General features: G+C 45.6%; 1 protein-coding gene across 4 annotated transcripts; it reads left to right on the plus strand.

Moving 5' to 3' along the window:
* The first annotated feature begins 1,201 nt into the window (after window positions 1-1,201).
* On the plus strand, window positions 1,202-24,734 carry PTHLH (parathyroid hormone like hormone). 4 transcript variants are annotated; one of them, XM_058191261.1, is made up of 4 exons: window positions 1,202-1,418; window positions 3,855-3,988; window positions 16,098-16,502; window positions 24,352-24,734. In XM_058191261.1, the coding sequence occupies exons 1-4, from the start codon at window positions 1,410-1,412 to the stop codon at window positions 24,359-24,361; spliced, it is 558 nt and encodes a 185-aa protein (XP_058047244.1). In that variant the 5' UTR covers window positions 1,202-1,409; the 3' UTR covers window positions 24,362-24,734. The 4 variants fall into 4 exon arrangements, with proteins under 4 accessions (XP_058047244.1, XP_058047245.1, XP_058047243.1 ...); XM_058191260.1 differs by lacking the exon at window positions 1,202-1,418 and adding an exon at window positions 2,943-3,595; XM_058191262.1 differs by lacking the exon at window positions 24,352-24,734 and having other exon boundaries at window positions 16,098-16,506.
* The last annotated feature ends 585 nt before the right edge of the window (window positions 24,735-25,319 follow it).

Genomic DNA, 25,319 nt, shown 5'->3' on the forward strand with positions numbered 1-25,319 from the left:
AAGACGCCAAATGGCCCCTAGTCAAAGAGACTAGTAAACCGCTTTGCTTGCTTGTTGTAACGTTCGGAGAATTTGGCCTCGCCGCCGCCGAGACACGTGCTCACATCGACCCCGCGGCGTTCCCAGCTTGAGGCTTGAAACTCGGGGGGGAACCCACGACGGTGGGCTGAGTCTCCTGCCTATTTTGGAGAGAAGGGGACCTACACATGGCCTTTCTGGCGGGGGCAACGTGTGGGTCTCTTAGTAGAACTGCTGGGGCAAAGGAGAGGTCCAGCCAGGTAAAAAAGAGAGAGAGAGAGAAATGAAAGGGAGCAACCAAATCTATGGCACGCGCAGCCCAGGTTTTGTTTGTTTGTTTGTTTGTTTGTTTAACTGTACCGCTTCAAAATGTGGAGCCCCTTCCCCTCGTTTCGGGACGCCCCTCTGTTGGCTCCGAGAGTTAGTCTCAACGTCACGAGTCCAAGCTTTGAAAGGGGGGAGGGGTCGGTTTGATAGCCCACCATCACGGAGGCTGTGCTGGTGGATTTCTGTCCTAGCGGGAGCGGAATCCCCCTGGCTGGGGGATTCTGGGAGTTGACGTCCTCCAGGCTTAAAGTTGCCAAGATTTGGAGACTCCTGGACTAGATGCTCTCTATGCCTCCTCCCGACTTTTGCTGGCTGGGGAATTCTGGGAGTTGAAGTCCTCCAGGCTTAAAATTTCAAGGTTGGAGATCCCCTGGACTAGATGGTCTCTAAGCCTCCTCCCGACCTTTGCTGGCTGGAGAATTCTGGGAATTGAACTCCTCCAGACTTAAAGATGCCAAGGTTGGAGACTCCTGGACTAGATGGTCTCTAAGCCTCCTCCCGACCTTTCCATAGCCTAGGTAGGATTAGGTCCCGGACCAGTTCCAAAACCGCGATCTTGCAGCGGAGCAGCCTGCGGGAAAAGTCCTCCCTCGGGACTCGGGCGCGCAGACAGGTGGAACATCCGAAGGAGGAAAATCCCACCCCGTCTCGAGCTGGCGCGCCCTCGACCAATGGCCCAGCGACAGAGCCCCTCCCTCGCCCCGCGATTGGCTGAACCTAGCGGGGTGCGCGGGCCGGTTCCTCTCAAGGCTAAGGCGAGGGGGTCGCCCACCTAAGCCCCCACCCCCACCCCGGCCGGGGTCCTACAAAGCCCGAGATCCCGCCCGGCTCCTCCAGTAGGTTCCGAGAGGGAGCGACGAGGCGCACTTGCTCTTCCCGAGTCCCTTTCTGGAGCTAGGAAAGAGGGGAGAGGAAGCCCCGACGGCCCGCTGCTTGACCTGCTGAGGAAGAAACCCACCCGACTGGGGGAGACGCCCTGCCCTGCCCTGCCCTGCCCTGCCCGGCGGGCTCCGAAAGAACGACCGCGCAAGGAAGAGGAGGAGAAGGAAGAGGACGGACGAAGGATGGAAAAGGTGAAGGCTGGAGGAGGGGAAACGGGTTGCACGTCCGTCCCCACGGTTTTTACTTCATTGATTCCCAAACGCTCAGTACTCCCCCCCCCCCCTTCAACCCTGGTCGGAGACGCGGTTGTTTCAGGAAACTTCCTGTCCCTAGCGCCGAGTGGTACCCACAGGGCGAAAGATGATGGAAGGGATGGAGGAGCGGGCGCTGCGCGGGGGTTGAGCGGGGAGCCAAGCCCACTCATTTTAAGAGGTCGGCAATCAGCCCAGCCGCGAAGAGCCGTAGTCTTTGAGAACGGGAGACCAAGAGCTCCGACAGCCTTGGCGCGCCCGGCCGGACTAAAAAGAGGGTGTCAGTCCGTCCTTGCCAGCACATTCGTCTCTTATCGGGCCGCCCACGGCCGCGTTCACACGACCAGCAAGTCGGGCAGACCGCTTTCCGGGCTAGCCTGGGATAGCCCCCGTCCCCCTCCGGGTTCTCGGGACTTTGCTCAAGGACTGGCGCTGCTCTTAGGTCAGAGAAGCCAGGCAACGTCTGAACGCGCTCCGAGAGATAAGTTGAGCCCGAAAACCCCGTTTCTTTGGTGGGAGGCTGGAGAGCTGCGTTCTCACGACGCGCCGGGCCGAATCCAGAGAACCGCTGTCTATGGAGATTCTCCGTCACGCAGGTCATGGCTGTCCCAAAAGTGCTTCTTGAATTGGATTTTCTGGTTTTTCCTTTGCTTCTCATCCAAGAAGCTTCTTCAGCTTTGACTGGATAGTAGAATCCACCATCCAGTTAGAGCTGAAGAAGCTCCTTGGATGAGAAGCGAAACGTCTTCAAAGAAAACCCAGTTGCCTCTTGGAGCACCTTCTCCACCTTCGGGATAGAGAACAGCTGTAGGTCGGCAGCGTTCACCCAATACACCCATTCCCGCAAGGACGCCCGCCCGCATTTTAGGCGAACCAACCGGCCCTTCAGCAGTCCTCCTATTGAAAGGCCAAGAAGGCTGGGCTGACCCGACGGCCCGTCTGGCATTGAGTGGGGAGCGGCCCTTGGCGGCCCTGGCTGGCAGCTCCTCGGAGTCGAACTCTCTTCCGCTCCCCCCGCCTCCCCCCACCCCCAAACACCCGCTCAGGGCAGCCTGTGCTTTGCTGTGGCCTCGTTTGCCGGGTTTCACTTGGAGGGCAACGTGACCTAGACGTGACACCCTGATAGGGATTTTGAGAGAAGCCCTTGGGCGGCTTTGCGCAGCCAGACGAGCCTCGTGGACGAAGTGGGTGGGGGGTGGCACTACCAGTCTCCAGCTGAGTACAGCTGGCGGCTGGGGGCGGAGGGGGGGTGTAGAGGAAGTACCACCTGCCGCGCTCCCAATACTTTTTGTAGAGGCCATTGGAAAAATGACAGGAGGGCGTTCTGCCACCACCCCCGCCCCGCCCCAGCTCCCGTAACTGGACCAACATTGCTTTTGCTTGGACTCTTGGCTGACAAGAGGAGACCCTGGAGGGCTGAGCATGGTGTGGCCGGGCATTCGATCGGCTGAGGTTTGGGACTTTGGTTCCATGTTCCCCTGCCCGGAAGGCAGGAGTTAACGACTCGCAGGTGTGAGAGTCCAATTCATGGACGGCCAGGTCGCTTCTCCCTGCCCGATCATTCCGCGCAGGGCGAGGCTGGTGGCGGGCTTGGGAGCTGCTGCTGCTGCTGTTCCAGTTGCCTGGTGAGGGTACATCTGCCCTGGACCCTGGCAGCCACCCTGCCTGCCCCCTTCGAGGACTCTGCCCTCTTCAACCCTCCCCGTCCCAAACGTTGGCCTCATCGGGCAAGGAAGAGCTCGGGACCGCCGTTGCTGCTGCGCTAGATTTCTGCGTGCAGGGAGCGCGCCTCGAACACCGAACCCTGATGGGCAGCCTCTTCCCCAGCGCCTCTGTTCAGCCTGTCTGCCCTGGTCCTCGGCGTGAGTGACAGGGCCCAGTCGCCCGCTCCTGGGCTCTCCTCCCACAAGGGCTGTGGGTGGTCCCGCTCCCCCCACCCCGGCGGCCAGTGCCCAATGGAGGCGGGCAGCAGTGGGGTGGCTGCTCTTTTTCTTGGCTTCCCAAGCTGGCAGCCTCCTCCTCCTCTTCCCCATCCCGTGGCGATCCAGAGGGAGGAAGGGAGGCAGAAAGGCAGCAGCCGAGAAGCGCAGCGGGCAGAAGATTGGGACCTGAGCAAGGTACGGGACGGGGAGTCCTCCTGCTGGCCGGAGGGTCACCACCTCCTCCTCCTCCTCCTCCTCCTCCTCGAAGGGGCGTCCCGCGCGCCTCCGCCGCGCTCCCTGCTCCACGCCTGGGAGGTTGGCTGGCGTTTGGGGGCGGGGAGCCCACGCCTGGCGCCCTCCCTCTCTCCCTCCTTCCCTCCCTCCCCCTCCCCCCCAAACCTCCCCGTTCTCCTGGCGTCCCGCTCCATTCGCTCAGCGCCACTTCTCCTTGCAGGTCCCGAAAATCCGCCGGAAAGCAACCATGTTCCCCAGACACTTCCAACAGTGGAGTTTCGTGGTCTTCTTGCTGAGTTACTGCCTGCCGTCCTCCGGCCGATCCCTGGAAGGCCACGGGAACGGACGCCGATTGTGAGTCGCTTCTTCTTTCTCTTCCTTTCTCTGTCCCGCGACTTTTAAGTTGCCCCACCGTAGCCAAAAAAAAAAGGAAAAAGGAAAAAAACGACGGGGCAGCTTTGAATGTCCTTTGCTCAACTCGCGAAGTGATTGGCTCAGAACGACTCGGACTTTTATTTCCTCTTTGAAATTAAAAACAAAATAATAATAATCCGACGGATCGGGTAGAGAGGATTACTTTCATAAACCAAGCCTGAACTTCTTAAACGTTTATTCCCCCTTTTCTCTCTGCCTCCCTTAAGTTTTTGAATTGGGAAGGTTTTGAATTGGCGGCGTAGCATTTATCTTTAGAGAAACGGAGAGCCAAAAACGATCGTCCCGCCGCTTGTTTGTATTATGTGTCAAAAGAACAATAGCCGTCCTTTAAGGACGTGGGGAGTGTGTGAAGGAGAGAGGGAGAGAGAGAGGGAGGGAGAGGGAGGGAGAGAGAGGGGCAGAGGGAGAGAGGGAGGGAGGGGGAGAGGGAGAGGAGGGAGGGAGAGAGAGGGGCAGAGAGAGAGAGGAGGGAGGAGGGAGGAGGGAGGGAGAGAGAGACAGAGGGGAGAGGGAGAGAGAGGGGGGAGAGGGAGGGGGAGAGGGAGGGAGGGAGAGGGGGCAGAGAGAGAGAGAGAGGGAGGGAGGGAGGGAGGAAGGGAGGCAGAGAGAGAGAGAGATGGGAGTAAGAGCCTCAAGTGGGCATGTTTACATGCGCTGGGAGATTGCGTTTTTATTACAAACTACCATAGCGGGCATATTATAGACTTCGGATGCTAAAAAATGGCCATAGGCACATTGGCACGGATCCCAGAAACGCGGAGAGCGCTCTGGGAGAAAATACATAGCGCTTAAATTACGGCTTTTTCACCCTTCCGTTGAAAGTTTGTGCCGACGAGCACGAAAATGCTCGACTTTTGGGTTAAACCGCTGATGAAAAGAGAGGCAGTTGACGGGGGAAAAAAGTGGGAGAACGGGACCCTTGCCTGGCTCCAATTCTGGGATGCTCAAATGCCCTTCCGTGCTTATTATAATAACACCAGTCGGATGGCTGGAGCCGTAGGATGAACCAACCAGATCGATACAATCTACCCTGCGGTGTTGCCGCTCGACGCGCAGATCCGACGTCCTGCGCTTGTACTTAATTCTTTTTAGGCGATTGGAGGAGATGGGAATAAAGTGACCAGTTTTAAGAGATGAACCCGGGCAGTCTATGAAACGTGGAGGTGAGGGGGGGAGGCTAATCTTGAGCAGATTTTTCCTTTAAATTCGTGAAAGGTCCTCGGTGGTCTCTGAGCTTCTGTTGTTTTCCTGCAGACGTTTCATGATCCAAACGTCAGTTAAGGCTTGTTCTCACAAATGCAGAAACTCTTGGGTGGAACTGGCACGGATTCTTTTCCCTTAGTGCAAAATATTCCGGATTGCAAAGAGGTTCTGTAAAACCTTGGTATGGGCTAGGCACCGCTTCCCACCCACCCAAAACAGTAGCTCTTCTTCTACCTCTCTTCTAAGACGGCTTTCAAATCTGAAATTGTTCCCTTCGCATCCTTACTGAATACCCACGGGTTGAATTCCTCTTCTTGAACAGACCCGACTAGATGTCAGATATTCCCCCCCCAAAAAAAAACATCTGGCTTTGACCGGGATGGATGCTTAACTCAGCATCCATCCACCCGGGCTGAGGGCTCAGAGCAATAACTTCCTAGCAAGGTTTCCACCCACCCACTCACTGTACATTTTGGAAACAAAAGATAAATTGTAGGGGGGGGGAAGGCACAAGGCAAGCCAAGGAACTTGGAAGCGCAGAAGGTATTTTACCAGCGCTGTGAAGTACAGTAGCTTTCCTTAAGTCCTTAAACCGGAGAGAGGGAGGGAGGGAAGCGGGGCGAAGGAACAGAGAACCATTTCTGTTAAACTTACACGGGAGATCAAGATGTCGAGAGTGACCGCGCTTAGTGAGAGTTGGTTAACCATGTTCCCTTTGAGGATTGGCAGTTTAGCCCCAAGACTGTGGGGAGGGGGGAGGGGGGGGGAAGAGAGAGACGAGGTTTTCAAGGTTGTGTACATGAGAGTGAATTACAACTCTGGGAACTCAAGGTACAATGTATACAGTAATTTGTGTGAGTGCTTCTGGGCAGCCAAGAAACCAGAAACTCTCAACTCTTCACTCAAAATTGCTCACCGCACCGCATGTTAGCCTGGGCATTCACTCCCTCTGGTTTGGGGTCAGGCAACTTTTCATTGCAGATTTGGAAAGGGACCTCTAGCGGGATAGCGAAAACACACTCCCCCCACCCACCCAAAAAAAAACAAAACACTTTTCAGTCTTCTGGCCGCTATTTTTAGAAATGGTGTAATTCTTCCACCCGTTAAGCCACTCCGGGGCGATTCGGCTCAGTCTTCTCCAGATCTCACTCCTCCTCACGGTTGCAGGAGGTGGATGGGAAGAAGGAAGCAGGAGGTGGGTTTTTAAAAGAATATTTGGTCCCTGTAAGCAGGTTATCTTAAGGGCCTTGGTAGATTGGGGAGGGGGGTATATATTCCTGCATCTGTGTATTTCCTGCGGCTTCCTCCCACAACAGAAATTTGCAAAAGGGTTCGGATCTCGCCTTTTGCTGCCTGAAAGCAAGAGGTGGAATTGGGAAATTTTTTATTTTTATTTTTTGAGGCTCTGAGATTGGTTTGCCCTGATGATGTTACCTAACTGGGTAATAAAACATCTGGGAGAAAATAGCCGAGTTCCGAGAGCACCAAGGACCACCACCCCCATAGTTCAACCCTGAGGAACAAATATTCTCTTTTTATCTTTTCACCAAAGAGTGTGAAATTGGCAGGGTTGCACTTAGTCTTCTTAAGTGCGGTTGGCAAAGAAATTCCCCCCTCCCCTTTCTACTTAGTCTCCTTCCAAACCTCCCTTAAGGAATGGGGGCTCTGAGGCCACCCCCTTGACTGAAGTCAAGGCACACTGGATTCTACCTCTGTCTTCATTATAATTCTTAATCCTGAGACAACATGTTTAGTCGCTAAACAGCGCCCCCACTAGAATAGCTGGATAAAGGAACTTTTCCTTTCTTTTTTTCCCCAGAGATATACCACAGTGTCTCACATGTGGTTATAGTTTATTGAATTAAATCGCAGGTATCCTGGTAAGCTCTAAACCATGGTTTACACAGCTGCAGCTGCTGCTCTTACGCAACACACTAACGCCCACATCAAACTAACTAATCCACATTGTGGATTAGTAGGATGTCTGGGCCTGACCAGTAATTCAGGCTGTTCGTTTTACTGTAATTTCTGTCCACCATATGTCTGAACTTCAGTTCCCAGAATTCCCCAACTAGCACAAACAAGCCTCTGCTAAGGATTCTGGGAATTGAAGTCCGCGCATCTGCCTAGAATGTCTAGGTTCAGAAAAGCTTATTTTAAATCTCTGTGTGATTTATGAAGCCACCCACCTATTATATTTGGGCTTACAATTAAGCCATGGAGGAACTTTTCATTTTACAATTTTTTAAAAAAAGCCTGTAGCTCGATAGTATCTATAGACAAAACCTTCCTCTTCGAAAATAGGACAAAGTATTGTGATATAAACTTATCAAAAAAAAATGCAAATGTTCATGCTAAGGAGCAGAGAGGTTTCTGAATTCAGTTAATTGAGTTTTGTCTATAAGTCACTCCACTCCCAAACAATTCTAGGCGGCTTACAAATAAAAATTTAATATGTTCCACAGCAGTAATCCAGTTACATAGTCTAAAAGGTAAAGGTTCCCCTCGCACATATGTGCTAGTTGTTCCCAACTCTAGGGGGCGGTGCTCAACTCTGTTTGAAAGCTGAAGAGCCAGCGCTGTCCGATGACGTCTCCATGGTCATGTGGCTGGCATGACTCAATGCCAAAGGCGCACGGAACATTGTTACCTTCCCACCCAAAGGTGGTTCCTATTTTCCTACTCGTATTTTTTAAGTTTTTTCGAACTGCTAGGTTGGCAGAAGCTGGGACAAGTAACGGGAGCTCACCCCATTATGCGGCACTAGGGATTCGAACTGCTGAACTGCCGACCTTTCGATCGACAAGCTCAGCATCTTAGCCGCTGAGCCACCATGTCCCTTACATAATCCACTAGAGCCTTAATTGAGAAATATGCATTTAATATTAGTTTGTTAAGAATCCTGTTTTCACCTATTATTGGATTAGATTGGTTGGTTGGTTGGTTAATGACTTTGAGTCAGCTTGAATATTGGCAATTATATGGGTAAGTCCATGTGGTTTTTTTAAGAAAGTCTTTTTCTTCCTTTCTTGAGGCTGAGAGACAGGGACTGCCCAGTGATGGTATTCAAGTAATTTAACAACCGGTTCTCTGCCCTAATGATTTCTTCCAACAACCAGTTTGCCAAACTGCTCACAAAGTTAACAACCAGTTCTCCCGAAGTGGTGCAAACTGGCTGAATCCCACCTCTGGGACTGCCCAAGGTCATCTAGTTGGGTTTAAAGCAGGACTAGAACTCCCAGTGGCTTTAACCACTACCCAGAATGGCCTCTTGCAACTGAATTTCTCACAAATCCATTTTTAACCATGACATTTATTGGCACGGTTTAGAAACTTCTTAGAACCACACAAGAGGCTCTTGTGACAAAAACAATGAATCCGTTTCAAATTAAGTACACATCTTTTGTAGAATGAAAGACTGAAAGACAAGAAAAGTCTGCTCATCACACACACAAAAAAAGTATCTAGTGAGTTTTAATTGCTATCTGGGTAAGAAAGAGAGGGGGCGGAAATGAGATTTGAGGGTTTTGTATGCATCATAGGGCAGCAGGGTTAGGGTTTACAAATGTATTCAGTGTTCAAGATAGCCGAGAATTTAACAGGGGAAGAAAGGAGCCATTCACATTGTGAATACATTTTGAGAAGAATGAATAGGACTCTCTATAAAGGGTTTGATAACCAAGATATAAAATAGCCTAAAATAGCACCAAAAATAGAAGTGGTGGGGTGGCCTAGAGGTGGAGCTCTCGCCTCACAATCAGGAGGCTGTGAGTTCGATCTGAGGTAGAGGCAGATATTTCTCTCTCTGGGCACAGTGAGAATATATCTACCGGAAAAAAACCCCGCTCTGGCGACAGGAAGGGCATCCAGCCAGTAAAACACTCTGCTAGCTCCATTCAGTTGCCCAGACTCCACCCCGCAAGGGATTATGGGGTCATTAAAAGAAGATGATACAGCACCAAAATATTCAGTCTTTTCAAAATACTGATCCATTCAAAGATGAGAGTGGCCATCTGAATTAAATGAGCAAAGGACAAGGATAGGATGAGCATCAGGGGGTGATATTTGCTTACCTTCGCTACCGGCTCGCAAATGTGAGTGTGTGGGCTGCCTCCACGCATGCGCAGAGCCTTCTGGGCATGTGCAGAGGGTCAAAAACCGGACATGATGACATCTGGGTGGGTGGGCGGAGCCTCCTATTGCTGGCACTATCAGATTGTGCGATCCGGATAGATCTGGGTAAATTTCACCACCAGTGAATGTCATATAAATGGTTGGCTTAAGTCACATTTTTAAAGAGTGGCATTGAAGATCTGGAACTCAATGAGAGAAAGGTTCTACAGATCCAGAATTGACATAAGTTGCACATGTAATTTTAAAACTGATTTTCTAGTGCAAAGGTATGCAAACTTGGCTCTTTTAAGACTTGTGGACTTCAAATGCCAGAGTTCCTCAGCCAGCAAAGCTGGGAACTGGGAGTTGAAGTCCCACAACTGGGAGTTGAAGTCCACAAGTCTTAAAAGAGCTTTGCTGGCTGAGGAACTCTGGGAGTTGAAGTCCACAAATCTTAAAAGAGCCAAGTTTGCAGACCCCTGGTCTAGCGCAATATTTCTCAAACTTAGCAACTTCAAGATATGCAGATTACAACTTCCAGAATTCTGTGAGTTGTAGTCCACGTATGTGAAAGTTGCCAAGGTTGAGAAACACTGGTCTGCTGGATATGGAAGATGAACCAGAATGCAGGAATTAAGATATTCTTCCAGAATAACTGCTGAAGTTTTTTTAAAAACTGGAGAACTTATCCAGTGGTTTATTGAGTGCCTGTGCATCAATATGGATACAGTCATATTCCTGCTATTTTTTTTAACAAGGCATCTAATAAGCACCCTTCATTTTTCACTCCAAAACATTTGAACGCTTTTTCAAATGGAGAACATCAATTTCTAGCCAGGTGGTTTGTCTACTAGCTCATGCCACAAACTTTAACTATCTTCCGCTAACCAGGATTGTGCCAAATTCCCTGGGGAAAGGTCATTTGTTTAGGCTGAAGTGGCATTTTGCTGGGCCGACCACGGACCAAAGATGCCAACATCTACAAGAGGGTGTGGGTTGTTTTTTTTTCATGCATTCTCTTTAACATTTGGGATAATTTCCATGGATGTACGAGCCGTGAAACAAACATGGAAAACGCATATAATTTCTTGAACTGCTCAGAAGAATTTATATGTCTCATCTCTATAATCTGCATAATTCTGAAGGGAGTATAAGCATCATTATTATTATTATTATTATTATTATTATTATTATTATTATTATTATTATTATTATTATTATTATTATTATTATTATTATTATTATTATGAAGAGAGAATCTCAGTGAAATTTCAGTTATGGTTCTTTCAGTTTTTAGCTCTGTCCCTTGGCTGTTAAGAGCCTTCATTCGAACGCAGAACGCCAAGTTTTTGTAATCTTTCTTTGATATCTCTTCAGATGCAAGGCTCCTTGTAAATTACTTCAGATTGCACCATAACATTTCAGCCTCAATTTTAGATATAAGCTGCTATTATAAACCAGAAGGGACTGAGAGTGGTAATAACCGTGCTTTTGTATCAGTTATTTGGACTGACTTAACTTTAAGTTTATGTTCAGCCCTCTATTACTTTTGAGATGGTTTCTTTCTACCCTTGATATGTGTCATTGAAATCATATTAGTCTATAATAGCAATAGCACTTAGACTTACCTCTTCACAGTACTTTACAGCCAGTGGTGGGATTCAACCAGTTCTCACCACTTCGGGAGAACCGGTTGTTAACTTTCTGAACAGATTGGCAAACTGGTTGTTGGAAGAAATCATTAGGGCAGAGAACCGGTTGTTAAATTACTTGAATCCCACCACTGTTTACAGCCCTCTCTAAGCAGTTTACAGAGTCAGCATGTTGCCCCCAACAATCTGGGTTCTCATTTTTACTGACCTGAAGGAGTTTGGTGTCCTTCAACGTGTCCAGGATCTTAAGCAGGGGTGAAATCCAGCAGGTTCTGAACCGGTAGTGGAAATTTTGAGTAGTTAGGAGAACCGGCAAATACCACCTCTGGCTGGCCCCAGAGTGGGGTGGGAATGGAGATTTTGCAGTATCCTTCCCCTGGAGTTGGGTGGGAATGGGGATTTTGCAGTATCCTTCCCCTGCCACGCCCACCAAGCCACGCCCACAGAACCGGTAGGTAAAAAAAATTGGATTTCACCACTGCCTTAGCACATTCTGGACTGGACAGACAGGTATCCACTGGAATAATCTACAAACCCACCTTTTATTTTATTCCTGCATCTGACAATGCATCCACCTTACCCTGAGGGCCAAGACACACACATTTTCCCATCAGTAATTATTTCCCAGGATTGACTGCTGGACCACAATGTTTTGTTTTGTTTTCCGGACTAGGGTTCTCTGTCATCCTTGTTCTTCCAGTATGAACTGATTGCAAAATGCCATTGCTTAACTATCTTACAGCTGAGAAAGCTCGAGCAGATCATACCTGTCAGTGATGTAAACATCAAGATGGTATTAAAGTGTGCTTGGAGAAGAAAGGTATTGAGAAGACGTGGGTCCTATTAACCCTGTCACTGATTAGAAACCCTAATAATGAATAGAATAGAATAGAATAGGATAGGATAGGATAGAATAGAATAGGATAGAATAGAATAGAATAGAATAGAATAGAATAGAATAGAATAGAATAGAATAGAAATAGAATAAAATAGAATATAGAATAAAAAATAGAATAGAACAAAACAAAACAGAACAGAATAGAATAAAAATAGAATAGAATAGAATAGAATATAGAATAAAAAATAGAATAGAATAGAATAGAATAGAATAGAATAGAACAGAACAGCACAGAACAGAATATAGAATAAAAATAGAATAGAATATAGAATAAAAAAATAGAATAGAATATAGAATAAAAAAATAGAACAGAACAGAACAGAACAGAATAGAATAGAATAGAATAGAACAGAACAGAATAGAATAGAATAGAATATAGAATAAAAAATAGAATAGAATAAAATAGAATAGAATAGAATAAAGAATAAAGAATAGAATAGAATAGAATAGAATAGAATAGAATAGAATAGAATAGAATAGAATAGAATATAGATTAAAAAATAGAATAAAAAATAGAATAGAATAGAACAGAACAGAACAGAACAGAATATAGAATAAAAATAGAATAGAATATAGAATAAAAAAATAGAATAGAATATAGAATAAAAAATACAACAGAACAGAACAGAACAGAACAGAACAGAACAGAACAGAACAGAACAGAATAGAATAGAATAGAATAGAATAGAATAGAATAGAACAGAACAGAATAGAATAGAATAGAATAGAATTCTTTATTGGCCAAGTATGATTGTACACCCAGGAATTTGTCTTCGGGGCATAAGCTCTCAGTATATATAAAAGATATAAGTGATAATCATGATCATAGTCATCATAAATATATTCATCATGAATCATAAGATGAAAGACTTAGTGATAGTCATAGGATACTAAATAAGCAATCAAAATCATACTAGGAAACTAAATAATACAAATCATAAAGATACAAGCAACAAGGTTATAGTCCTAGGTAGAAAAGGAGGTAGGTAATAGGAAGGATGAGGAGAATAATAGTAATACAGCCTTAATGAATAGTTTGACAATATTATGGGAATTAGCTGTTTAGCAGAGCGATGTAATCTTGATCTACAGCAAATGGCTGATCTCAGAAAGCAAAGCAGGGTTCAACCTTATAAGAACTTTGAAGAAGACCGCTAGGAATATCCAACACTTAGCTTAGACTGGAAAAGAAAAGGCAATGGCAACGACCTTTGGCATCAAGAAAACTAAGGAGTCATCTAGAGTTGAGCCCAACTTGAAGGACTCTTTCCATTTAGCAATCCAGAACCCATCTGTCCAAACAGTGTGTCCAGTGAGCACTCAATCACAGACCAACTATGGAGGAAAAGTCTTCCAAAGCTAGGTGCATCAAGAATTTGCTTGCTGGTAGAAAAAGAAAGGGAAGGATATTTTCAATTTATAAAAGACAACTAACATACTGGAACTGGAGGCACCTCTTTAGATGTTTAGCTCCTGTTGTGTAGTTAGCTGGTCCTCCAGGGGGGCAGATTGGGGGAAACTGGGAAACAACTCCTTAGTTCTAGGTTGCAGCTCACTTAGCAAAATTTGAAAACTCATCATGTGCTGTAGAACAGTGGTCTCCAACCTTGGCAACTTTTAAGCCTGGAGGACTTCAACTCCCAGAATTCCCCAGCCAGCTTTGCTGGCTGGGGATTTCTGGGAGTTGAAGTCCACCAGGCTTAAAGTTGCCAAGGTTGGAGACTTCTGCTCTAGAACGTGCAGTGGTCACTATGAACATAGAGGTTGTCCATATTTATCCAAACACCTCTAATCATTTCCATTTATATGCTCCCGCCGACCTTATGATTTCTATGCATTTCTTTGGTGAACCTGATTGCAACAATGTCTTCAAAGCTAAGGCAACCAGCTCATTTCTGAAATAGCTTCAACGCTGCTTAAGAATCTGTGTACGGGCCTGTTTCTGGTGTAACTTGGAAAATTCAGTTCTAGGTTTGTGAGTGGCTTCTTTAAAAGGCTTAAAATGTGGAGAAGCTAGCTTTGCTTGCTGTCATTTTTTCTTTCTTTCTTGATAAGGGGAGAGTGTTGACATAAGAAACAGCCAGGTTGCCAGGTGCACCAATGTGATCTTGGGCTTGAGTCAGATGTAAAATGCTCCCAGTTCGGACCGGATTGGCTGATCCGGTAGCGATGGAGGTGGGTGATTCGGAGAACCCGTAGCAAAAATTCCTGCCTCCGCCCTCCCATGCCCAGCTGAGCCACGCGATCATCAGAGATTGTTGGGTTTTTTTACTTTTAAAAGTTATTTTTTTTTTAACAACCTCTTCAGCCGAAGAGGTTGTTAAAAAAATGCTTTTAAAGGGTTAAAACAAGGCTCTGAAGATCCCAGCTGAGGTGCCTGATCGTCAGAGGCTTGTTTTTAGTTTTAAAAACATTTTTTAAAAGGTAAAAAAGCTGAAAGCCTGCTAGGCAAAAAATGGGGGGTGTAGGCAAAAAATGGGGGGGGTTGTTTGAGAGAGAGAGAGAAGGAAGGAAGAAAGAAAAAGAAAGAAAGAAAGAAAGAAAGAAAGAAAGAAAGAAAGAAAGAAGGAGGGAGGAAAAAGGGGAGGAAGGAAGGACTACAAACCTGGCACTAGATGCAGCTTCAGAGGATAATCCAGGGCTGGAAGGGACCTGGAGGTCATCTAGCCCAACCCTGCTCCAGCAGGACACTCTTAGTGAGTTTCTACTTTTTGATCCCCCCAGTCGCATAGCCACGCCCACCCAGTCACATGACCCCCCCCACAAGCCACACCCACCAAGCCACGCCCACAGAACCGGTAGGAAAGAAATTTAGATTTCAAGCTAATCTTGGTCCAAGATCATCCCCGTAAATTGATATCTTTTTGTTAAACAAGCTGATTTGAAGCCCCGCTTTTCAACCTTGACCACTTTAGGATATGTGGACTTCAACTCCCACAATTCCCTAACCACCTATTGTAATTCACATTATTTGAGAAACACTGACCTGCAGGCTGAAGGTCCCCCACCATCCTAGCAATTATAGGTAATCCTCGACTTGCAACCGCAACTGAGCCCAAAAGTTCTGTTGCTAAACAAGGCAGTTGTTAAGTACATTTTGCCTCGTTTTACGAACTTCCTTGTCCCAGTTGTTAAGGGAATCACTGCAGTTCTTAAACTAGTAATATGGTTGTTATCTGACTTCCCCAATTGACTTTGTTTGCAGAAGATGATTACATGAGCTCGGGACACTGCAACCGTCATAAGTGTGAGTCAGTTGCCAACCACCTGAATTTTGACCATGTAACCATGGGAATGCCGCAACGGTCATAAGTCTGAATAACGATCATGAGTCATGTTTCGTGTCAGTGCTGTTGTAACTTCAAAAGGTCACTGTAGGAAAGTTTGTAAGTCAAGGACTACTTATATCCATGGTTACAGCAGTGGGTCATATACCAGCTTGCTAGCCAACTATTTCAAATTCAGTTTTTCTGCCTCTGTAGGGAATAGCTAAAAAGTTGGATTGATTCCAGAGAAAATGTGGAATACGCTGGACTCTTGCTGTGGCGGTTATGCTGTACAAAAAGAAAACTGGGGGGGGGGAGTTGAACAGGCTCAACAAATAACAGAATAATAGAGTTGGAAGGGACCTTGGAGGTCTTCTAGTCCAACCCCCTGCTTAGACAGGAAACCCTACACCACTTCAGACAAATAGTTATCCAACCTCTTCTTAAAAACTTCCAGTGTTGGAGCATTCACAACTTCTGCAGGCAAGTTGTTCCACTGATTAATTGTTCAAACTGTCAGGAAATTTCTCCTTAGTTCTAAGTTGCTTCTCTCCTTGATTAGTTTTCACCCATTGCTTCTTGTTCTATCCTCAGGTGCTTTGGAGAATAGCTTGACTCCCTCTTCTTTGTGGCAACCCCTGAGATATTGGAACACTGCTAGCATGTCATCCTTAGTCTTTCTTTTCATTAAACTAGACATACCCAATTCCACCAATTGTGTTTTTTTTTTAAAATACATTTTAATCTCCAGTCCCCTAATCATCATCTTTGTACTAGAGTCTCAACATCTTTTTTTAAATATTGTGGCAGCCATAACGAATGAATGGATGGATGGATATCCTTTCAGGTCCATTAATGTCTGGATTTGCTTCTTTATTTTTTTCTTTTTGGAACAGCAAAAGGACAGTCGCCGAATACCAACTCCTTCACGACAAAGGGAAGTCGATGCAAGACACCCGAAGACGTCACTTCCTGCAAAACCTCATTGAAGGGGTGAACACGGCTGAGATTCGAGGCGTGTCAGAGGTATCGCCCAACCCGAAACCGGCCGTGGTTCCTGCCAAAACCTACCCTCTCCGCTTTGGCATCGATGACGAAGGCAAAAACCTGACCCAGGAGACCAACAAGACACAACCGTACAAGGAGCAGCCCCTGAAGACCCCTGGAAAGAAGAAAAAAGGAAAACCTGGGAAACGAAAGGATCAAGAGAAGAAGAAGAGGCGAATTCGTTCGGCCTGGCTCAGCTTAAAAGGGTCCGGCAGTGGAATGGACATCTTGGGTGTCGCACCTATTAAGACAAGGTAAGAAGGACCCATGTTCCAGGTGTGTCTGTCCAAAAAAAGAGTAAGGGTCCGGCTATTCTGCTGTTATAATGTTGCACCAAGGTTGGGTTTTCTTGTGTCCTCAATGGTGGAGACCCAAGAAAAATCTGAAATTGCTTTTAATCTCAGGAGAGAACATGGACAGTATCTCGATGTCATGTCTGCCGAAGCCATAAAGCAGGAGTATCCAACCTTGGCCACTTTAAGATTTGTGAACTTCAACTCCCAGAATTTCATGCTGGCTGGGGGAATTCTGGGAGTTGGAGTCCACGGGTCTTCAAGTGGCCAAGGCTGGACATCTGTGCCATAATAAGGACTTCTTAGTTCAGTTCCAGCTGCTGAAAAATTCTGAAAAATTACTTCAAGGGCAGAGAAAACCGTTTCCATCCTGTAGGACCGAGAGTTTTCAAGAAGATCTTGAGAACTGCAGCTTTGTCTAAAACTTTTAATAAAAGTAAAAAATTTAATGAGAGAGAGAGAGAGGGAGGGAGGGAGAGGGAGAGACAAACAGAGAGAATGCAGCTTTCCACCAATTCCATAAGATCATTTTCTGAAATAATAATGACACGAATTATCATCGCGTGCTGTTCAAGAAAATCTGGCCTGTTTGGGCCTTCTGCCAATCCCCGTGCAGGATTTGCATTTGAGGTTTCCCACGTAACAGTTCAAATCACTCGACCGGGTCAACCAGTACAGCTTGGATCCTTCCAGTTGCGCGAAGTTCTCACACGCTGACCTGTTGTTTGGGTACACGCTGACTCTTCTCACCCTTAAGAGATTCAAAATAACCTTCCAAAAGCATTAAAGCAGGAGAAACTTGCGGAGCTGAGCTGTGGTATTTCAAGTGTAGCTGGTGGTATTGAAAAGTGACCACGAACCTTCTAGCACAGGGGTGTCAAATTCAAGGCCCGCAGGCCCGATACACCCCAAAAATGCTTAGATCTGGCCCGAGAGGGCACCTTGAAAACAGCAAAGGACTGGCTTGCGGTATCTCTGCCAGCAAAAATGGAGCGCAGGAGGGCCGCGCACAGAAGGGCTGCTCCCAGGCTCCATTTTCAGTTGCAACAGCCTCCTACAGCCCTCAGCGCGCAGTCCCCCAAGCTCCATTTTCGCTGGCAGGGGGCTACAGGAGGATGTCATGGCTGAAAACATGCCCCCCCTGTATGCCCCCCTTCAAGCTCTGTTTTTGCTGGCAGAGGGCTGCAGGAGGCCATTGTGGCCAAAAACGGGACCCGCTGGCCAATGGGTCAGCGGGTTGCCCCTGGTTTGGACCGGTTCACAAAACCGGTAGTAAAAAGAATTGAAACCCACCACTGTGTATTACCTGTTAACCTAATAGGTATCTTGAACGCCTCTTTCTCAAGAGTTGGTTCTTAGGCTGGGATTTATAAACCATCTTCAAAAACTGTTCTCCCAAATGGGTAAAAAGTCCAAGTTCAGAAGCATTTTGTCAGGGTTCCAAGTAACACCCCCAATGAAAGAAAACACTGAGGCCTGAGTTTCCTCAAAGTTACATTTTATTAGAGGTGTCATATTGGCACATCTGGGAAAACCCGAATCTGAAAGCTTCCAGGTTTTCCCCATCCAAAGGAGAGTCCAAGTCCCTTCCCAGCACCCCGTGTCCATCACATGGTCCAATCAATGCACCATCTCAACTGGAGATGCCTCCCAGTTTCAGCCCTCCAGGTGTCCTTGACTTCTTGAGAAAGGAATGTTATTATGACTATATATCACCCATGTTCCATACAATTCCCCCTCCCAGTTTCCCACAGTAGTAAACAGGTCTGAAGACCTAACACCAAAGATGGCTTCCAGGCCTGACACATTTCCTACATTGGCTGTGGTCATGAATGACCAATTCTCATGTCTAATGGGTACCAAATATCCGTAGCTGAGCATAGGTGCAATGGGATTTTGCTTATTTCTTCATATTAACTGGTGTTTCTCAATCTTTGCAGTTTGAAGACACGTGAACTTCAATTCTCAGACTTGCTGCCTGGGGGAATTCTGGAAGTTGAAGTCCACACCTCTTCAAGCTGCCAAGGTTGAGAAACATTGGTGTAAACTCAGAGTGCTATAGGTCATCTTATACCAAGCTAGTAAATTCCAGACCAGAGAAAAGGATCTTGAGATGTTTGTGGCGGAAAGGGAATTTCATTAATGTCGCAGCTATCTGGAATGCCTCTTTATACGCCCTTGTTACATAGGCCAAATACATTTTACTTGTATCGTATATTCGCCAAAAATGCTAGCACTGTCAGGAGAGCAAACTACACGTTTAATTTAGGAATCCCCCTGGCATGGACCAAATTAAACCCCAGTTCCGTTTACATCACTGAAGAAAAACAAGATAAAAGCAAAGGGGTTACAAAACACCTCAAAGTTTGCAATCTGTTGTTTCATCCAACTTCCCATGGATTCAAAGTCCTGGGTGCGCTTGGCAGGATAACACGATCCCTCAAACTACAATTAGGTGTGAGAACCTGGTAGCTCATTTTTATTAGCAAAAGTATCAACTGTTATAATTTAGTGTTGTCTGTATCTCATTCACATTTTTCAGAAGATTTTATTCGATCAGCTGCTTTAGTTGTCTCCTGCAATCAGAGTAGACTCCATTCTTCCATTTGCGAACTATGCATTGATCAACTAGCCTTGGGAATAAGTTTGTGACAATGGGCTGGAAGGTGGCTTTCCAGATGTGGAACATGCCTTTCTGATAAAGGAGAATATTTCTAGCTCAGGGTTGAAACGAGGCTCTCTGAGCTTCTCTTGCAGATGTTTTGCTACCCAAACTAGGTAAGGTCATCAGTTCGTTTAGAACACGTCATTCTAAAATATACCCAACAAAAGTCATAGAAACTTAGAACTAGAAAGTGTTCCGATATTTGAGGGGCTCCTACAAAGATGTGGGGGGTCAACCTATTTTCCAAAGCACCAAAAGGCAAGACAAAAAACAATGGATGGAAACTAACAAAGGAGAGGAAGCCATCTAGAACTAAGGAGAAAATTATTCATGGTTAAGAGCAACCAACCAACCAATGGAATAGCTTGCCTACAGAAGTTGTGGGTGCTCCATCACCAAAGGCTTTCAAGAAGAGACTGGACAATCGTTATCTGGAATGATATAGGGTCTCCTGCTTGGGCAGGGGGTTAGACTAGAAGATCTCCAAGGTCCCTTCCAACTCTGTTATTCTACGTTTTACTTCTTCTAGACCAATTGCCTCTTGCCTAAGGCAGGGATCCTCAAATCATCCCAAACATCTACCCAAGTTTGGTTTGAAAACCTTTGGTGATGAAGCCATCATGATGCTATAAGGGGGACTGTTCCATTGCTTAATAGCTTTCATGGTCATCCTGATTGGAACTCCCTCTACAAAGCTCTCACCTGTTGCTTTTTATACCTGGACATATTTGGACACTATGAGAATAAAGCCAGACCTTCTTCCCAGTTGCAGTCGAAGGCCATGAACTGGAGATGCCTCCCAGTTTCAGCCCTCCAGATGTCCTTGACTTCTTGAGAAAGGAATGTTATTATGACTATATATCACCCATGTTCGATACAATTCCCCCTCCCAGTTTCCCACAGTAGTAAACAGGTCTGAAGGCCTAACACCAAAGATGGCTTCCAGGCCTGACACATTTCCTACATTGGCTGTGGTCATGAATGACCAATTCTCATGTCTAATGGGTACCAAATATCCGTAGCTGAGCATAGGTGCAATGGGATTTTGCTTAGTTCTTCATATTAACTGGTGTTTCTCAATCTTTGCAGTTTGAAGACACGTGAACTTCAATTCTCAGACTTGCTGCCTGGGGGAATTCTGGAAGTTGAAGTCCACACCTCTTCAAGCTGCCAAGGTTGAGAAACATTGGTGTAAACCCCGAGTGCTATAGGTCATCTTATACCGAGCTAGTAAATTCCAGACCAGAGAAAAGGATCTTGAGATGTTTGGTGCGGAAAGGGAATTTCATTAATGTCGCAGCTATCTGGAATGCCTCTTTATACGCCCTTGTTACATAGGCCAAATACATTTACTTGTATCGTATATTTGCCAAAAATGCTAGCACTGTCAGGAGAGCAAACTACACGTTTAATTTAGGAATCCCCCTGGCATGGACCAAATTAAACCCCAGTTCCGTTTACATCACTGAAGAAAAACAAGATAAAAGCAAAGGGGTTACAAAACACCTCAAAGTTTGCAGTCTGTTGTTTCATCCAACTTCCCATGGATTCAAAGTCCTCGGTGCGCTTGGCAGGATAACACGGTCCCTCAAACTACAATTAGGTGTGAGAACCTGGTAGCTCATTTTTATTAGCAAAGGTATCAACTGTTATAATTTAGTGTTGTCTGTATCTCATTCACATTTTTCAGAAGATTTTATTCGATCAGCTGCTTTAGTTGTCTCCTGCAATCAGAGTAGACTCCATTCTTCCATTTGCGAACTATGCATTGATCAACTAGCCTTGGGAATAAGTTTGTGACAATGGGCTGGAAGGTGGCTTTCCAGATGTGGAACATGCCTTTCTGATAAAGGAGAATATTTCTAGCTCAGGGTTGAAACGAGGCTCTCTGAGCTTCTCTTGCAGATGTTTCGCTACCCAAACTAGGTAACGTCATCAGTTCGTTTAGAACACGTCATTCTAAAATATACCCAACAAAAGTCATAGAAACTTAGAACTAGAAAGTGTTCCGATATTTGAGGGGCTCCTACAAAGATGTGGGGGGTCAACCTATTTTCCAAAGCACCAAAAGGCAAGACAAAAAACAATGGATGGAAACTAACAAAGGAGAGGAAACCATCTAGAACTAAGGAGAAAATTATTCATGGTTAAGAGCAACCAACCAACCAATGGAATAGCTTGCCTACAGAAGTTGTGCGTGCTCCATCACCAAAGGCTTTCAAGAAGAGACTGGACAATCGTTATCTGGAATGATATAGGGTCTCCTGCTTGGGCAGGGGGTTAGACTAGAAGATCTCCAAGGTCCCTTCCAACTCTGTTATTCTACGTTTTACTTCTTCTAGACCAATTGCCTCTTGACTAAGGCAGGGATCCTCAAATCATCCCAAACATCTACCCAAGTTTGGTTTGAAAACCTTTGGTGATGAAGCCATCATGATGCTATAAGGGGGACTGTTCCATTGCTTAATAGCTTTCATGGTCATCCTGATTGGAACTCCCTCTGCAAAGCTCTCACCTGTTGCTTTTTATACCTGGACATATTTGGACACTATGAGAATAAAGCCAGACCTTCTTCCCAGTTGCAGTCGAAGGCCATGAACTGGAAGACTTTGGTCATGGCTCCCCACCCAAAGCCTTACCTTCTGTATGCTAAATACACCAATTACTTTAACTCAGGAGTCGGCAACCTTAAACACTCAAAGAGCCACAAAGGTCCTAACTGGAAGACCCTGTTCAGTTCTGGAGCTGACCAGAAGTCCGGTTTCCCCGTCATAGTCTCCTCCTAGCGTGGCATCCTTTTTCCTCTACCTATCCTAACCGAAAGCCCTATCAATTGTGGAGCCGACCAGCAACAGGGAGCCGCAATAGAGGGATGAAAGAGCCACATGCGGCTCCGGAGCCACAGGTTGCTGACCCCTGCTTTAACTAGTCATCACAGAATTCCACCTCCGAGACCCTTGTCAGATCTATTCTCATTTGTAATGACAAGCCTGGAACACAAGATGAGAAGACTTTGAACGTAGATAAGTACCATCAGGCAGAGAAAACAAAACCCAACAAATATGTGGAGAACTTTAACAGCCTGGTTTATATTTTTAGACATTTTTTTTCCAGCTTTGTAGCTATTCTTGCCTGCCGGTAGAGTTAAGAGTACACTTTTAAATTATCAGGTTTCTTTTTCCAGATGTTCTTAAACCTTTGGTCCACATCTAATTCTAGGCTACCTTCCACGGAGCATTATTAACATGTGATCTAAAATGTGACCCATACAGTACTTACCGTATATACTCGAATATAAGCCGATCCGAGTATAAGCCGAGGTCCCCAATTTTACCCCAAAAACTGGGGTAAACTGGGGACTCGAGTATAAGCCGAGGGTGGGAAATGAGGCACCTACGGTTGAAACCCTCCCTCCCTCAGCTGAGAAGGCTGGCGGCTCCCCCGCCCCGCCCTCTCACTGCACCGGCAGGGCTTCCCCGCGCCGTCCGGTAAAATGTGAAAAAAAGAAAAGAAAAAAAAACTCGAGTATAAGCCGTATATACTCGAGTATAAGCCGAGGGGCTTAAAAAAAAAACAAACTCGAGTATAAGCCGTATAGACCCGAGTATAAGCCGAGGGGACATTTTTCAGCACAAAAAACGTGCTGAAAAACTCGGCTTATACTCGAGTATATACGGTAATTACTGTTTAGGAAGGACCATGTTTGTGCAACATGTTTAACCAGATCAGTGAAAGAGCTAGTGGCTGCAACCATGTTAAGTTTGGGAATGGTTTTGTTTGTTAGTTCATTGATTGTGATACAAACCAAGGCCATTCCATTAGGAGCCCTCGTAGGCGCAAGGGTTAGAATGCACTCTGCTCACAGCCTGGAGTTCAATCCTAATGGGACTCAAGGTTGACTCAGCTTTCTATCCTTTTGAGGTCGGTAAAATGAGGATCCAGAGTGTTGGGGGCAATATGCAAATAATGCTGACTGTCTAAAATGCTTAGGGTGTGCTGTAAAGAACTATGGGGTGGTATATAAGTCTATGTGCTATTAAGTGCTATTAGTTTATGGTAAACACTGAATGACTTCAGAAGCCAGGTTAAGCATGTTAATCTAAACACGATAGGATAGGATAGGATAGGATAGGATAGGATAGGATAGGATAGGATAGGATAGGATAGGATAGGATAGGATAGGATAGGATAGGACAGGACAGGACAGGACAGGGGAGAGGAGAGGAGAGGAGAGGAGAGGAGGGGAGGGTAGGGTAGAGTAGAGTACAGGGGTGGGTTCTACTTAGCTTTACTACCGGTTTGCAACAGGAGCAGAAGCCCCTTGATGACATTGGGGTAGGTGGGCAGAGCCTCCCACTGGTTTTACTACCAGGTCTATAGAACCAGATAGAACCGGGAGCAACCCGCCTCTGGTAGGGAGGAGGAGAGGAGAGGAGGGAGAAGAGAAAGAGAAAGAGAAAGAGAAAGAGAAAGAGAAAGAGAAAGAGATGGGGGATACTTTGGAGGTCTTTCAGTCCAACCCTCTTGCTCAAGCAGGAGACCCTACACCATTCTGGACATATGGTTATCCAACATCATCTTAAAAAAATTGCAGTGTTGGAGCATTCACAACTTCTGAAGGAAAGCCATTCCACTGATTAATTGTTCTAACTGTCAGGAAATTTCTCCTTAGTTCTAGGTTGCTTCTCTCCTTGGTTAGTTTCCATCCATTTTTCTTGTCCTGCCTTCAGGTGCTTTGGAGAATAGCTTGACTCCCTCTTCTTTGGGGCAGCCCCTGAGATGTTGGAAGACTGCTATCATGTCACCCCAATCCTTCTCTTCATTAGACTAGACATACCCAGTTCCCACAACCGTTTTTCATATGTTTTGGCCTCCAGTCCCCTAATTATCTATGTCTATGTGTGTGTGCGCATTCACCCACAAAGAAACCACTTCTTGGAAGATATTTTCCATCACACTGTGCTTTATTAATTTCCTTGTACTGACAACCATGAACACAAGAGACGAGCTGGCCTGGAATTCTTGGACTGATTGTATGTTGTCCATCAACTCTTCCAAGAGAATTAGAACTTTTTGATGAGACTATTAAAGTGTCCAATTATTTGTATGCGAAAATAATTCTCTCCTTTTTTCTTTCCTTCGCAGGAGGCGTTGACATCCTCCGCTAAGATTTTTTTTTGGAAAACTTAACTCAAGTGTTCTGTAATTGTGAACATATGGAAAGTATTTATTATCTGTAAATATTGTAAATGATTCAAAAATAAAACCTTGGCTGCAGATGTTCTCCAAAGCTGCACATTTGAACATTGTGAATAATACTGGGAGGGAAATTTTGTACTTAAGACAATTCTTGTCACATTTACCATAATTTATTGTGTTGAATAATGTATTTATTTCCATGAACTTTTTATCTTGGTGCTGCTGACTTTCTATATATATATATTTTTTGTAACATAATGCACTTTACATATACATTATGCCTTATGTTGGTAAGACATAAATAAACTACTCCTGGTTTTTGGATTGGATTTAATGAGTTGCCAAGGACAATTATACAAAAAAAAATGATTTTTTTTCCTTCAGTGCATACATTAAAAAGGGCCGTATTTTTTACAGATTGTTAAAAAAAGAAAGAAACACAAAAGCCTCCAATAAAATGTAATCTAATTAAAATAACACCGTGACTCAGAAGGAAAAATGTCGTTAAATTCTCTAGGATTTAACGACAAGGAACAATAATTTTCCCTTTACAACATCTGAAAATAGTCTTTAAAAAACTTAACATGTTTACGTTGGTTTCGGTTCCATTTTTCACATTAGCTTTTAGTTAAAAATCATTTACAATCCTTTCGCTCTGGTAGTTTGGCGAAGCGGAGGAACCGCTTCCACGGGGTGGGGGGAAAGTGCTGTAGACTTTCCTTGGAAGCAAAAGAGAACCAAGTGGAGATTTTGAAGGCAGATTACAGGGCAGGGAACGGGGCTGGGAGAAGCTGTGATTTCTTTACTTCTGTCTAGCGACAAAGTTGTGTCTCAAAATAGAGGAGTCAGCTGGACTTCTCTCTAAGCCAGGAATCCAGAGCACCTTGGAACATACAAAATGAGCTTTTGAAGGT

Source organism: Ahaetulla prasina, chromosome 7 (assembly GCF_028640845.1).
Source record: "Ahaetulla prasina isolate Xishuangbanna chromosome 7, ASM2864084v1, whole genome shotgun sequence".
Lineage (NCBI taxonomy): Eukaryota > Metazoa > Chordata > Lepidosauria > Squamata > Colubridae > Ahaetulla > Ahaetulla prasina.